At 41.5% G+C, this 15,528-nt stretch overlaps 1 protein-coding gene across 1 annotated transcript; it reads right to left on the bottom strand.

The window, feature by feature from the left end:
- Window positions 1–433: 433 nt before the first annotated feature.
- epcam (epithelial cell adhesion molecule) lies at window positions 434–3,599 on the bottom strand. The gene is made up of 9 exons (XM_084948384.1): window positions 3,262–3,599; window positions 2,576–2,677; window positions 2,219–2,480; window positions 2,057–2,122; window positions 1,902–1,965; window positions 1,713–1,811; window positions 1,428–1,628; window positions 1,300–1,341; window positions 434–1,198 (listed from the first exon to the last, which is right to left on the bottom strand). Exons 1-9 carry the CDS (start codon window positions 3,317–3,319, stop codon window positions 1,175–1,177), a joined length of 918 nt encoding a protein of 305 aa, XP_084804510.1. The 5' UTR covers window positions 3,320–3,599; the 3' UTR covers window positions 434–1,174.
- Window positions 3,600–15,528: the final 11,929 nt, after the last annotated feature.

A 15,528-nucleotide genomic window follows, 5' to 3' on the forward strand; every position in this document is an offset into this window, starting at 1 on the left:
AAGTGTAAACAAGCACGGCCTCCTCGAGTGCTAGCTTCACAGACCACAGCTGTACAGAACCAACCACATACTTCTTGCAACAGGAAACCAGGCGGTTTATTTATATATTCAGATTGAAAGATAATGCCAACTTCAGTTTCTGTTTGATGAGACGATGTCTGCCATTTTAGTCCACTTGGACTTTGGCCCTTTCACCTGACTCAGTCAATCATTCCTGTGCTAACATTTTAAACCGAGGGCAGTCTCAGTACAAGCATATGCATGCATTCGTGAGTGAGATGGAACCTGTCCGACAGGTTCAACACGTCACCAAACGACTCCTGAGCGCAGCTAGAAATGAATACCTATAATAAAAGGTTGTCTGTCTCACCTGAGGCAGTGTGACACACAAAAACAAGTCCTTTCCATCTTGGCCATAGTGGCACAAAACTAAGACCTGTGAGTTTTGCTTAACATACAAAAGTCTACTGCAAAGCACATTCACATGATTCCTGCCACACCCGTGCAGTAGCTGATCTCCAGCAGACCTGCCCCCTGTAAACAAAGTGCCTGTTACGAACAACGACTATCGGAGCAGCCATCTTCCCAGACAACGGAGGCTTTACACTTCTAAGGAAATACACCAAAACATGTCTGAGAGGTGGAGTATTGAGGAATAATTAATAACCCACACAACTTTAAATCAGCTTCCATCATCTCATCATGTTCAGCAGTTTTCAGAGTAGTTTCCTCCATCTTGTTCCCATCCCCCACATTTAGTCTGGTAACAGTGGAAAAATACAGCCAAAACATCAAGAAACCTGCTTCAGTGTCTTTTAAAGCATGTTTTATTAAAAACAATCCAAACAAACACAATAGAAAGTAAGAAACTGTACACTCTATGATGTGGAATTTAAATTCTAATGTTAAAATGAGGCATGTCAGGCACACTTTAAAAATGCACAGTACTTATATGGCATGTAGACCATAGGGATGATGCTTTAAGACTTTACATGATTTATAAATAAATTGTAGCAGTAATGACACCCCAACAAAGAAAAAAGAAAGGTGATTATTCATTTACAATCTGCAAGTCTCAAAAGATAAAAATGGCACACTCCCACAGCGAAGAAAACAAAACATGGTAATCCAAAAAAGGCGATTGTATGCGTCGACTCTTCACACTCTCTCTGCTTTACATTTGCTCCATCTCTCTTTGCTGAATTAGAGGAAAGAGCAGACACACACACACAAAAAGTTAATACAATGACCCTTTTTTCTCAAAAGATAAATTTACCAACAACAGGTCGTTTATCTCACCTGAGTTTTTTTGTACTTCCTCTGTCGCTTCTGGAAAAAGAACTGCAAACACAGAAGAAACCAAATTATGGCTTGAAGAACAAATGTTAAAACAACAAACGACACTTCTGACATGCAGATGCGCTCACCACAGCCAGCAGGCCAGCAATCACAGCCAGCACCACCACCACGATGACGGCGATGATCCCGCCTGTCAGGTGCTTCATGGTCATGGTCGGGGGCTCCTCGTCCACATAGTACACGATGATCTTCTCCATCTCCAGGTTCTGCCCATCCACAGAAGGAGTAAAGTTTCTCTTCTGGTCAGTAAACAGTGGCAGTGCCTTCACCTGCAGAAAGTCACATGAAATGATGAAGTTAGCCAGTGGGTCCATTATACAAAACGTGCACACACACACACAGGTTGTACATACGTCTTTCTCCATGTAGTAGGCCATTTTGGACAGGTCATATGAGCGATCTCCTTTCTCCTTATTCACATCAACCACAATCATGCGAGCGTCTGGGTCATACTGTAGAATGACAGGATGTTAGTTAGCATGGCAGTGGTGCTTTTTGCTTTGTTCTAAATTACAAGCAGTTTTTCTTGGACTGTCACTCACCTGAATCTCCTTCACCAGGCTGGGGTTAAGTTGGTAACGGCTGTTAAGTTCAGTCGCAATAGCACTGTTTTAAAAAAGACATTAGGATGGTGAGATCTGGAAATGTCAGCCTCAGCATGTTTCTCAACTTTTAATAAGGGCTGAAGTGGACTTACGCCTTCAAATTGTCTTTATTCACCTTGGTGGGCCTCTCCTTGTGTGTCAGCTGAAGACGGACCCAGCTGGAAGAGGGAAAAAATAAATAAATAAAGACATGATGTTGAATACTTGAACTATTCATCCTCACAGCAATCCTTCACTATAGTGAAATCACTTACTAGGTCTCCACCAGCTTATCACACTTGAGGTTCTGGTCTCCCTTGTCAGTTCGACGAACTCCAGCGCTGTTGACACACCAGCACACATCTGTGCCGTTGCACTGCTTGGCCTTGAATTTGCCGTCATTCTCACATTCGGGGTCATAGATGCCATCGTTGTCCACAATGGCAGTCTCATGTTGCTTTCCTCCAATAGTGCGAGTGCTCAGGCCCCTTCTAGCTCTGTACATTTCAGCTTTCATCAAGAAGCACTTGGGGATCACTGAGGGGGGAACAAAATGCACACCATGAGCAGGCTGGAGTGTCAAACAGAGGACATGAAACAGGAAGGAGCCCCTTTATCACTTCTAAACTTACATGCTGTGCAGTTTATGGGCTGTTTAACACCATTACCAACCAGAACAGTACATGTACATGGGGATCCGTCGCATGTAGCCCACTTCATATTGTGACATGTACCTAAGGAGAAAGAGGAGGAGAGAGAAAAATAATAAAAAAAATAAAATAAAATAAAAATCACCACTCTGGCAGATTATTAACAGGAATTCAAATATGTAACCACATTACTATACAGTGACTTGATGAAGTTTCAAAAGAAAAAAAAAATATGGCTGCACTATAATATAAAGATGAAGCTTTCGGCTGCTTGCTATGATCGTGTTTAAAAAGGATTCAGTCTTTTGTCTTCCTTACAGCTCGAAACGGAGACGGTAAGTCCAACAGGTAGACCAGCAGGTTTGCCTGGGCGTTGGTTTCTCCCCACAGAGCGGAACAAACCTTCCCAACCCCCACCCACCTGAACTAGCTAGTGTTGCATTAAAAACAGCTTTTTGGTCCAACTCTGGCGGCTAATTACATTATTTTAACAAATAAAACAAGCAAAACTACATCTCATAGAAAGATAATGTATCTATGTCGTAAATAAAGCTGCTCTGAACTTTCCAAATGTTTGTTTTTGTGAAAACTTCCATCAAATCTACGTCAAAATGAACTGCGCGATTTTTCAGCCGAATACAATTTTATATCAAATTTAAACTACTTACAATCAGCCGAGGCTCCGACCGCGAGAGCGGCGAGAACAGCAAAAATCCACATTTTCATGATCAAACAAAAAAGTCTTCGTCTGTCCGCTTCCTAAGCGTCCGTCTCCCGCAGAGGTCAAAGACCGAATGAAAAATGCCCTCGACGCGCCCAACAAGGCTCCTTTTCTCGGCGCAGGTGTGTCCCGGTCAAACCTGTTTTAGAGAGGAACTAAAGCGCGCGCACTCACAGGTGAGACGAGGAACCGAACGAGCGCGAGCACACGCTTAAAAGTTGAATTCAAATTCAAAGCAGAGCTTATCCTGGATTATATTCCGTTTGGTAGTTGTTGTCCACCTGACGGAGGAAGGACCTGAGCAGTAAAATTTATAAGAGAATTACTCTCATGACGTCAGGCTAATTTGCATAGGCGGCGCAGTGCGGGGTGGGGAGGGGGCGGGGGAAACGCACCTAAATCCGGTATGACCATATTTGCCCTCTCTGTCTCTGTTGAGATATTTTCATTTTCAAATCATAAATAAATTTAACGTTTACCCTTGTGACGTCATCATCTTGTTATATTTATCAAAAATTATCTGAAACTGGTTTAAAATTTGGTTGAATTCATCTTTAAATACCTTTAAATGCCTATGTAACCATCGGCTTTTAGTGTTTTGGGTTCACTAACACAGAAAGGAGTCCATTAGGAACTGCAAGGAACTGGTTATTAAGGTGTTTTTCCCTCTTTTCCCCTGTTTTCCGTGTTGATATTTTCCTGACGTGCTTGTTGGGTTTCGTGTAAAACATGTAGAAAAAGGCAAACTCTCCTAGGCTATAGAAGCCATGTCATGTGGTGTTGATTCATATCATAAACTTTACTTTTAAACAAATAAAAGCGTTTATTATAATTATTATTCTCAACGTATTTTATTGTAAGACCGCCATCATAATATTCCCGCAACATTTTGTGGCAGATAACTAGAAATCCCATGTTGCTACACTGAAACTACCTAATGGTGTAGTTTCACTTTAAAATACATAAGTGTTGTTCATGCAGATGTTTTTCCTTGTTATGAATTGTGAAACACTGCGATGCGATGACATCATCAGCAGGTATCTAGCAGAAACCGGAGAGGGAGAAAACATTTCTCAGGTGTTGTGAGTCACATTCTCACGGATGAGTCACAGCCTCGGGTCTCTGTCTGAGAGATACTCTCACCAGCTCTGCACAAATCCTTTCTTTCCTGATCTAGCTAGGATCAAGTGGCATAAAGTGTTGTTTTAAAAGATTAAACTTTTAAGTTGGGGACAGTTTTTATTTGGGCTTCATGCACAGCGAACCAGACGAATGCTCTGCTGCCGCCTACGGCACACAGTGTGCTTTTTGTGTTTTTCCTGACACACCTTTCTTTTTCATGAGCGTGTTTACAGATTGAGAATCTTTAACTGTCTCTTCTTCAGTCTGGACAGTTACCCGTTTAAAGAAGACAGTTGTTAAACACTTAAAACTTTAGCAGGGTTTTATATGTCACTCCAGAAACACGAAAGGAAACAAAGACACATATTGGAAAGAAATCGCTTCACTAGGAAAAACTGAAAAAATGTGTTGCATGTATTTCCCAATTAAAAAAACATGCCCTGTTCTTTTTGTACACAATAAACAAAGTGCTATAGAAATACTAACAGGTGCTTTCTTTATATTTTTTAGACACAAATATTATCTACAAGCAGATACTTGTGATTAAATGTACAAAATTTGGTGGTAAGGAACAAAAGATCTGCTTTTAGTGTGATTGCTGGTGTCTGAGCCAATCTGACAAGGCCGAGAAGGCAAACAGTTTTTCAAAAGTCTAATGGATATCATGCATTATATTCAAAATGATATTGATCTTTATTTCAATTAGTAGCTTTTTTACTTTGTCTGCATACAAAAGCCGTGCCTATATGAAACAGGAAGTTGTAGCCCATAACTACTAAGTACACAGAAAGGTCAGGCAAACAGCAAATGGGTTTCCAGATTCTGCAAGTGGTGTAAGTCTTTCACATCGAGCGCCAAAGTAATTATAGTTTACTAAAACTAAACTGGAAACTACAAGAAGCAAACCTCCGCCGACACAGCTCACTCACTGGTATTTATTTTGAAGGCAAGAGTGTCGTATTTATATACATTTTCTAGATATTCACTTTGTTTTCTTTGTTCTTTTTAAAGAGTAAAAATAGAAGAAATATGTATGTAGCTTGTTACAGCTTCTTTTATTTTATTTGTATATATTTTGCACATCTTATATTTCTACTTTATTTCTCAAATGCTGTGTGACTGGAGAGTGCCATACAATAAAAATGTTTACAATTTTTTTTTGTAAAAACATGGCTTTGTGTGTGCACTGTAAAAAAAAAAAAAAGCACTACAGTTATTTCAGTAACAAATGGTTCGAGATATTTGTGCTTCAGTTTTGTTGCTGGAGGTTCTGTTTTTTTAATTGAAGGCTTCTTGGCACTAATTAGCAGGTCACTGTGTCACTGTGCCTGGATAAAGCTTGTTAGCCTTAGCTGGTAACGTAGCGCTCCATTCTCTGGTCACATTTAACTTAAACAAAAAGGAATTGCCTTTTAGCTACAATAAAAATGAGGCCGATTCATAAACACAAAGGTTATCCAAATTGTTCAAAACAAGTACACATAGGTGCAGAAGTATCAGTTTTACAGCTTATCTACATACTAGATATTATAATCTCATGTCTCTCATTACAGTCTGTGATAAACTATTAGCTGTAATTCCAGCTCATGGCAGACATTTGCGGTAGGAGCAGCACACAAGTAACAATAGTTGTTGTGTAAGGAGTGACAGTCTGAGTAATGAACAAAATAACACTGAAACCAAGAACAAAAGGACAGCTCACTGTCATCGTCCCAGGGTTTCCTGGACTGTCTGTTGTTGTTTTTCCTTCACTCCTCACCACCAGGGTGGAGTCTGGCTCTGGTCCCCGCCTCAGTACTCACCTGTTCAGCTCTACTCACCTGTCTGCCATCACTGATAATTACACACATGCCATCCATTGCTGCTGATTACTCCTGCACTACTTAAGGCCTTGGTGGAGGCTGACTTGTTGGTGAAACTTACAGTTCACCATGGCTAAAATGCAGTGAGAATTACAAAAGGTGGAGGGTTGGGCTCTGGAATGGGGGTTTAGGTTTTCGCTTTCAAAAACAAAGTGGATTGTTTTCACACATAAGAGAATAAATTGCCAGTTGAGTCTCAAGCTATATGGGAATGACATAGAAAGGGTTGATTGCTTTAAATATTTAGGTATTTGGTTTGATGAATGGCTTACATGGAAAATACACATTGGGAAAATGACTGAGAAATGTGAAAAGGTTCTGAATATTTTACGGTGTTTAAAAGGTAATGACTGGGGTGCAGATAGGACAGCATTGAGAGCTCTATATGTAGGTCTCATTAGGTCAGTGCTGGATTATGGGTGTCTGGTTTATGGTTCAGCAGCTAAAACTTTGCTAAATGACCTGGACAGAGTTCAATATCAAGCTCTGAGGTTGTGTTGTGGGGCTGTTAAGACTACTCCAGTGGCTGCTCTGCAAGTGGAAATGGGGGAACAACCATTAGAACTAAGGAGGCGTCAAATTGCTTTGACTTACTGGGCAAATTTGAAGGGACATAGTGAAAGTCATATAGCGCAGAGTGTACTTAAGCCTTGCCGAGAACAAGAAAAAGGGATTGGACAATGGAGAAGTTTCGGGTGGACTATAGGGAAAGAAGTCAACGAGATGGGATTTAGTGGCACAGACCTTAGCCCAGCAGTAGCCTTGTCAGTGTTGCCACCTTGGTTATATGACCAAATAATTCCTGACTTCTATTTCCTACGTAAGGGAGGGGGGGTGACTACAAGTGTTGGATAACAGAGTGGGTGTTGCATTTGTTCTCCCAGACATAAGTTTCGTGGCGAGTGAACGAATTACAGATGATTTGGCAGTTTATACTGGGGAGCTTGTAGCAATTTTACTGGCTTTGACCTGGGTGGAGGACGCACCAATAGGGAGGTATTTGGTTTGCTCGGACTCTAGCAGCGCACTAGTGAGTATAGGTAATATGTCTTTGAACTCTAGACAAGATATTGTTTTTGAGATATTTCATTTATTGTATAGAATTAAACATAGAGGGATAGAAGTGGTTTTCTTATGGGTTCCTGCGCATATCGGTGTTGATGGTAATGAACAGGCCGATAAGTTTGCAAAAGGTGCAGCAAGAAGGAGTCATGTAGGTTTGCCTGTAAAATACAGCAAAAGTGAGGTGAAAAGTATAATCAAGGTAAAGTTAAAGGAGAAGTGGCAGTCACAATGGGACGGAGATGGGAAAGGCAGGTATTATTATAGCATGCAGAAAACAGTCTGGCAATGTAGAAGGAGCTTTAGAAGTAGAAGAGACGAGGATATCATCTCGAGAGTAAGATTTGGTCACACAGGCTTGAATAGCACACTTAAAAAGATGGGCAAACATGACACAGGGAATTGTGACTTCTGTGGACAAGAGGAGACATTTGAGCATGTAGTGTTGGAGTGCAAAAAGTACAAGCGAGAAAGGGAAATATTGAAGTCTGAATTGCAAGAAAATAGTTCAGTGTGTTCAGGGTGAGGGACATATTTCAAAGGGATGCAGGGGATGTTATTTATAGGGCAGTGTTTGGCTTTTTAAGATCGACGGGTGCGTATCCGAGGCTGTAGATAACAAAACCGTTCCGACCCACACTCCATTCCAGAGGGTGGCGGTAAATGCACCTAAAAGTTGTTTGCCATCCGCCATTAAAATGTAGGAGAAGAAGAAGACTTGTTGTTGGAACTTACAGGGTCAGGGGACAGATCACCCTACATTAGATGTACTTAGACCTTGCTGGGAGAAGGGCAGGAGGGAGTTAAAGAGCTTTGGATGGGTGGTGGGGGGAAGAGCTAGAGAACTTAAAATGGAACACTTAGACATATGTCAGCGAGTGCCGAGGCCTGCAATCCCTCCATGGTTACTTCCTGAAGCAGCTGTAGATTTTGCTTTATTGTGCCAGAAGAGTAAGGACAGGGCAGGCGGTCTAGACTCAAATATACAGGGAGTGCAGAATTATTAGGCAAATGAGTATTTTGTCCACATCATCCTCTTCATGCATGTTGTCTTACTCCAAGCTGTATAGGCTTGAAAGCCTACTACCAATTAAGCATATTAGGTGATGTGCATCTCTGTAATGAGAAGGGGTGTGGTCTAATGACATCAACACCCTATATCAGGTGTGCATAATTATTAGGCAACTTCCTTTCCTTTGGCAAAATGGGTCAAAAGAAGGACTTGACAGGCTCAGAAAAGTCAAAAATAGTGAGATATCTTGCAGAGGGATGCAGCAGTCTCAAAATTGCAAAGCTTCTGAAGCGTGATCATCGAACAATCAAGCGTTTCATTCAAAATAGTCAACAGGGTCGCAAGAAGCGTGTGGAAAAACAAAGGCGCAAAATAACTGCCCATGAACTGAGAAAAGTCAAGCGTGCAGCTGCCAAGATGCCACTTGCCACCAGTTTGGCCATATTTCAGAGCTGCAACATCACTGGAGTGCCCAAAAGCACAAGGTGTGCGATACTCAGAGACATGGCCAAGGTAAGAAAGGCTGAAAGACGACCACCACTGAACAAGACACACAAGCTGAAACGTCAAGACTGGGCCAAGAAATATCTCAAGACTGGTTTTTCTAAGGTTTTATGGACTGATGAAATGAGAGTGAGTCTTGATGGGCCAGATGGATGGGCCCGTGGCTGGATTGGTAAAGGGCAGAGAGCTCCAGTCCGACTCAGACGCCAGCAAGGTGGAGGTGGAGTACTGGTTTGGGCTGGTATCATCAAAGATGAGCTTGTGGGGCCTTTTCGGGTTGAGGATGGAGTCAAGCTCAACTCCCAGTCCTACTGCCAGTTTCTGGAAGACACCTTCTTCAAGCAGTGGTACAGGAAGAAGTCTGCATCCTTCAAGAAAAACATGATTTTCATGCAGGACAATGCTCCATCACACGCGTCCAAGTACTCCACAGCGTGGCTGGCAAGAAAGGGTATAAAAGAAGAAAAACTAATGACATGGCCTCCTTGTTCACCTGATCTGAACCCCATTGAGAACCTGTGGTCCATCATCAAATGTGAGATTTACAAGGAGGGAAAACAGTACACCTCTCTGAACAGTGTCTGGGAGGCTGTGGTTGCTGCTGCACGCAATGTTGATGGTGAACAGATCAAAACACTGACAGAATCCATGGATGGCAGGCTTTTGAGTGTCCTTGCAAAGAAAGGTGGCTATATTGGTCGCTGATTTGTTTTTGTTTTGTTTTTGAATGTCAGAAATGTATATTTGTGAATGTGGAGATGTTATATTGGTTTCACTGGTAAAAATAAATAATTGAAATGGGTATATATTTGTTTTTTGTTAAATTGCCTAATAATTATGCACAGTAATAGTCACCTGCACACACAGATATCCCCCTAAAATAGCTAAAACTGAAAACAAACTAAAAACTACTTCCAAAAACATTCAGCTTTGATATTAATGAGGTTTTTGGGTTCATTGAGAACATGGTTGTTGTTCAATAATAAAATTATTCCTCAAAAATACAACTTGCCTAATAATTCTGCACTCCCTGTAGTTCAGGGTTACATCGATCAGTATTATGGTTATGTGCAAGTATATACGGATGCTTCAAAGAAACCAGCTAGTCAAGTGGGGGTGGCAGTAGTAATTCCAGACTTTATGGTAAAAATTGGGAAGAGGATTAATAATGGATTGTCTGTGTTTACAGGAGAAATGATAGCAATTCTATTAGCAGTACAGTGGGTGGAAGATTTGAGGCCTTTGAAAGCAATTATTTGTTCAGATTCAAGTGCAGCCTTGGTCAGTCTACAGAATGGTCATTTGAAAGGTAGGTCAGATATTTTAATAGAGGTTCAGCAAAATCTTTTCAGGATACATATGATGGGTCTGTCAGTAGTGTTTGTATGGGTCCCGGCTCACTATGGGGTAAGGGGGAATGAAGCAGCGGATAGGTTAGCAAAGGAAGCCACTAATCATAAGATGGTTGATCTGGCGGTGAATTTTGGTCAGGAGGAAGTATTATTAAGCTAGAAATGAGGGGTAGATGGCAGAAACAGTGGGACGAAGACAGGAGGGGAAGGTGGTTATATAAAATTCAAAGGGGGGTGGGAGTGAGAAGAGGTGGTGGTGTCAAGACTGAGATCTGGACATACGGGTTTGAATTCTACACTATTCTTGATAGGGAAGCATGCCTCAGGGAAATGTGATTATTGTGGAGAGGATGGAACTTTGGAGCATGTTATTATGCAGTGTCGGAAGTATAAGGAGAGGAGACGATTGGCCCAAAATCTCAGTAGCATTGCTATGAAACTTGATCTTGTAGGGTTACTGCAGAAGGAGTCGGGGGATAAATGTTATCAGGCCTTGTTTCAGTTTTTGAGAGAAGGAAGGTTGTTTGGGAGGATATGAAGATTTTGTTTGTTTGTTTTTTGAGCGTGAGTCCTGTCCACACTCCATACCAGTGGTGGCGGTAATGCACCATGCAGTTGTTTGCCAACCGCCAATAATACGTACAAGAAGAAGAAGAAGACTTGTTGTTGGATTGTTGTGCTAACCTGTGTCAGTGTAACCCAGCTCACCTAGTGATTTCTTCATGCGCTTTGCTAACGTTGACTTTCCCCTTGTGTATAGACTTCCCTGAACCGCTTCCCTTCTTTGTGAACCCTGAGTGGATAAGGGTCCAGCTTGGGCTGGAGTGGCTTTTGGATTATTATGAGTCACTGGCAGTGTGAAAAGGAGTTTGGACGTTGCTCTGCACCCCCTACCCTGCCCCAGCACAGCACTATGTGTGGATATATTCTCACCTGGTGTCACTTTTATAAATAAACCTCCTTTTGACTTTCATTCAGACTGAGTCATGAACCTTGACACTCACAAAGATTATGTTGTTACACAGATGTAACTAATAACATGAATGTGTGAGGCCCCAAACCTGTAGTTCAGGTATTTGTGGTCCAAATCTATTCTGTCTACTAAGTGATTCTAGAAATGTGTCCAAAAGCTGCATGAATAAGTTTTGGTTGCCCCATAAGATTTTTTATATTTTATTATACAGAATTGTTTAAGTATACTTTTTTAGTAACAGTCAAAGAGCACACCTTGTTTTTACCAGTTTAGACATTCCTCAGATTTTGGCACATGTTGACATGACAGCATCACACATCCATGATGTGAATCTCTGGTTTCACTACTTCCCAAAGGTGCTCTATTGGACTGAGATCTGCTGACTGTAGAGGCCAGTGGAGTGCTGTGAACTCGCTATCATGTTCACGAAATCAGTTTGAGATGATCTGAGCCTTGTGACATGGTGCGTTATCCTGCTGTAAGAAGGCATCAGAAGATGAGTACGCTGTTGTCATAAAGTGATGGGAATAGTCAGGAACAAGACTCAGTTAGGCTGTGGTGTATAAACAATGTTCAGGTGGTACTAACGAGCCTAAACTGTAAGGTACCTCAAGGAAAAATACACGTTGAACCACCAGCAGCTGTCTGAACCACTGATAAAAGGCAGAACAGATTCATGGTTGTTTACAGTAAAGTCTGACCTGACAGCAGCTGAACTCAAGACTAATCGGACCAGAAGAGTGCATGGCAAGAAGATTTCCCTCACACCATTACACCACCACCACTGGTAGCCTGAACTGTTGATATATGGCAAGATGGAAACTGGCTTTCAAGTTCTTCATGCTATATTTGGATCGTTTGATCTGGATGTTGCAACAAAAATCGAGACTCATCAAACCAGAGAATTGTGGTGAGCACATGCAAACTGTAGCCTCAGTTTTCTGTTCTTACCTAACAGGAGCAGCACCAGTGTGGTCTGTTACTGCAGCCCATCTGCTTCAACATGTATTCAGAGAAACTCTTGTTTGTAATGAGTGATTATTTGAGTTACTGTTGCCTTTGTGTCATGCTAAAGCGGTGTGGCCATTTTCCTCTGACATCGATATTTTCACCCAAAGAACTTCCAATATTTTCTGTTCATCCAAAAGATGTGTGTCAAAATCCCAGTAGATCAACAGTTTCCAAAAAACTCACCTGGCTGGCATTAACAACTATGTCAGGTTCCAAATCAATTAAATTAACCTTTTTCCCATTCTGATGCTTGGCTTGAACTCCAGCAGCTCGTGTCATGTGGCAAGCAAGGAACAAATGCAGGACTCCGAGACAAAAACTTTAAAGCAGCAGCTTTAATTGTTGGTAAAATGAACTAAAAACAAAGCAGATGAACACTAAGGAAACAAAATAAAGACAAATTAGAACTAACAAATGCAGAGACTTGAGACAACATAACAACAAGCAGAGGGAGACTGAGGGCTGAGGCTACATCCACATGTACACGGGCATTTTTGAAAACAGTTTTTGAGTTGTTGTTTCTAAAAGAAATCCCATCCACACGTAAACCCCAAAAACGAAGGAAAACGCTGCCAGGAACATGCCAAAGCAACAGGTGGCAATAAATTCCTAATTGTGTAGAAATGTTAGTCAATCAGAAGTCTAGAAGCCTGGGTGGGAAAGAGTAAACAAAAGTGGCCCATAGAAGCAGAACTGAGTCCTGTGTGTGGAGGGACAGAAACTGTGTGTGAATTACTAGGTCTCCACCAGCTTCTCACACTGGAGGTTCTGGTCTCCCTTGCCAGTTCGACGAACTCCAGAGTTGTTGACGCACCAGTAGTGATGGGTAGATGAGGCCTCGTGAAGCGTTTCAGCACATTCCCCAAACTGTATCGACACTGTGTCGACACAGTTTTGCTGTTTTGCTCCATACTGACACCTGCTGTACCTTAAATATCATTGCAGGCAACTTACTTGACACAACAGACACTGATTCAATGACCTAGTCATACTTATATACACTGTATACACTGTAAGGTATTGTACTTTCCATGGAATCATTTTATATCTTCTATATTACAAATATTGTAGACATCTTTAAAATATATTATGAATGACATTAAGTGAAAATTAAAATGAAAGTATTGTGAATGTAATATTACCCATTTGACTCAGAGTTTATTATAAATTTCTATTCAGAAAAATAGGTTTATCCAATGTTTTTGCATTCAGTCTATTGCGTTTTGTTTTGTTTTTTTTACACCATTTCCCCAGCTTTGGAAAACTCACAGGAACAGATGAAGCTGGGGTACACAAAAGCTGTAAAGCCAGGTGGATAAGGTTCTGATAAGATGTCTTCCTATTCCCTCAGTACGTTACACTCACTCTCCACAATACTAAGGGGTTGGCAGTCCTTTATAATAAAATTCAGGACTGCCTGGTCCAGAGCAGTCTTCCTAGATGAAAATAATAAAACACATATTAATTTTAAAAAAATGATGATAAAGATGTTCAGTGTCAATATAGGCCTACCAATGTTCATTCTCGGTGTGTTTGTCTCCTCATTTTCATGTTTGGCTCTGTAATGCCTAAACACTGAGGAGGTGCTTTTGTTTGTGTAAGAAAGCTCCGCAGAACAGATGCGACATTTAACCTGCATAAAATGAAATAAATAATTTACACTTCAAGTCACATTGCTGTTTTTCCTATTATGATAGGTCACACTGAAACAAAGACAGACAAACTATTACCTTATTTGCAGTTAAAAGATCAAAATGATCCCACACAGCAGAAACATTTCTTTTTCTTTCGGGCCCCATTTTGTTATGGAGAGATGTGTATTATTATTTTTTTTTAATCTTTGCGAGAGTAATTTTGTGTTTTTTTTGGTGGCGACTCATTCCGTTGGCAGATGCGGATGCGGTACCTTTTAAACACAGTTTGGCGCGTTGGCAATGGGCGATACAGCAGCTGTATCGATCACGTGACTTTTTCTTAAAGCGACGCACGCACCGATACAGGCATCGCTAGGTGAGCTTGATACATGCGTTGGTGCGTCAGTGTTGCTGGACCCATCACTACGCACCAGCACACATCTGTGCCGTTGCACTGCTTGGCCTTGAATTTGCCTTCATTCTCACATTCGGGGTCAATGGCTGTCTCATCTGGCTTTCCTCCAATACTGCGAGTGCTCAGACCCTTTCTAGCTCTGTACATTTCAGCTTTCATCAAGATCACTTGGGGATAAGGCAGGGCGATATGGACAAAAATATATATCACGATATATATTTGAAAATTTGCGATAACGATATAACTGACGATATAATTTCTGCGAGACAAAATACAACTCCACAACTTTACTAGCGCACAAAAACACCATCCATTTATTTTACTTAAACAAGCAGCTGTTTTTTATGTGCATTAAACCTATATAAACATTTAACAGTGCAAATGCAAATTCCTTGCTGAAAGGCATTTCCAGTAGAAATGGGCTGACATATCCTGTGCATAACCATGTATGATAAACACTGAAGTTAAAAGAGGTGCTTTGCAACATTAAACTGCAGTGTGCCAAAAAAAAAAAGGTCAAATGTGTATTTTTCGGACCATAACGTGCACGGGATTATAAGGCAACAAAGCAGTCAGATAAATCAAACTTTATTCGACTCATTCTTCTTGCTTCCTCCACTTCTGTACCATTGATTCATTAATGCTGTATTCTATCACAGCTGCTCTATTCCCATGTTGTTGCAGTATATGAATGACTAACCTCGTATTGTGGATGGATTATCTCAGTTGTTCTCCTGACTGAAGTTTGGTCCGTTTACAGCATCCTGCCATGTGATTGCATTTGTCCCTGACCATCAGGAACCTTCACGTTAACTTTTATCGAGTGGAAAAGTGTTAGCGTTCGTCCTCCAGCTTCACTGTTTATGCACAGCTGTGTCGCTAGCGATCACGTAGCACATCATTACATACCACCTAGCCAGTAGCGGTTTTTGATACGGGCGACACGGGCGGTTGCCCGGGGCGGCATCATGGTGGGGGGCGGCATCACGGGCATCGGCAAAAAAATAAATAAAAAAATGCTGCCCCTACATCATGCCAGCGCATATCGGGAATGGCATAGGCACCGATCGGTTTTCTATCGCCCATTTGCTGGGAGTAAGGGCGCCCTCTGTTTGCGAGGTGCGCCTGCTGCTTGCGGTACAGGGAGGACAGGGCGGGGCGGCGGGGGATTCTCTTGCTGGCTGGAGCAGCATCTAATAACCAACTTGCAAAATAAAACAAAATAAAAACAAACCAACAAACACGAAAACACCAGACATTATGATAC

This window comes from Perissodus microlepis, chromosome 13 (genome assembly GCF_051167445.1).
Source record: "Perissodus microlepis isolate ML-2025 ecotype Zambia chromosome 13, ASM5116744v1, whole genome shotgun sequence".
NCBI lineage: Eukaryota > Metazoa > Chordata > Actinopteri > Cichliformes > Cichlidae > Perissodus > Perissodus microlepis.

Bases quoted from the DNA above. Each gene is read 5' to 3' on its own strand.
- epcam (XM_084948384.1), bottom strand. From the start codon at position 3,319: ATGAAAATGTGGATTTTTGCTGTTCTCGCCGCTCTCGCGGTCGGAGCC. The intron at 1,812-1,901 runs GTGAGTGACAGT...GTCATTCTACAG, and splicing joins GCCTGGTGAAGGAGATTCAG to TATGACCCAGACGCTCGCAT. The intron at 1,342-1,427 runs GTGAGCGCATCT...CTGTGTTTGCAG, and splicing joins TTGCTGGCCTGCTGGCTGTG to TTCTTTTTCCAGAAGCGACA.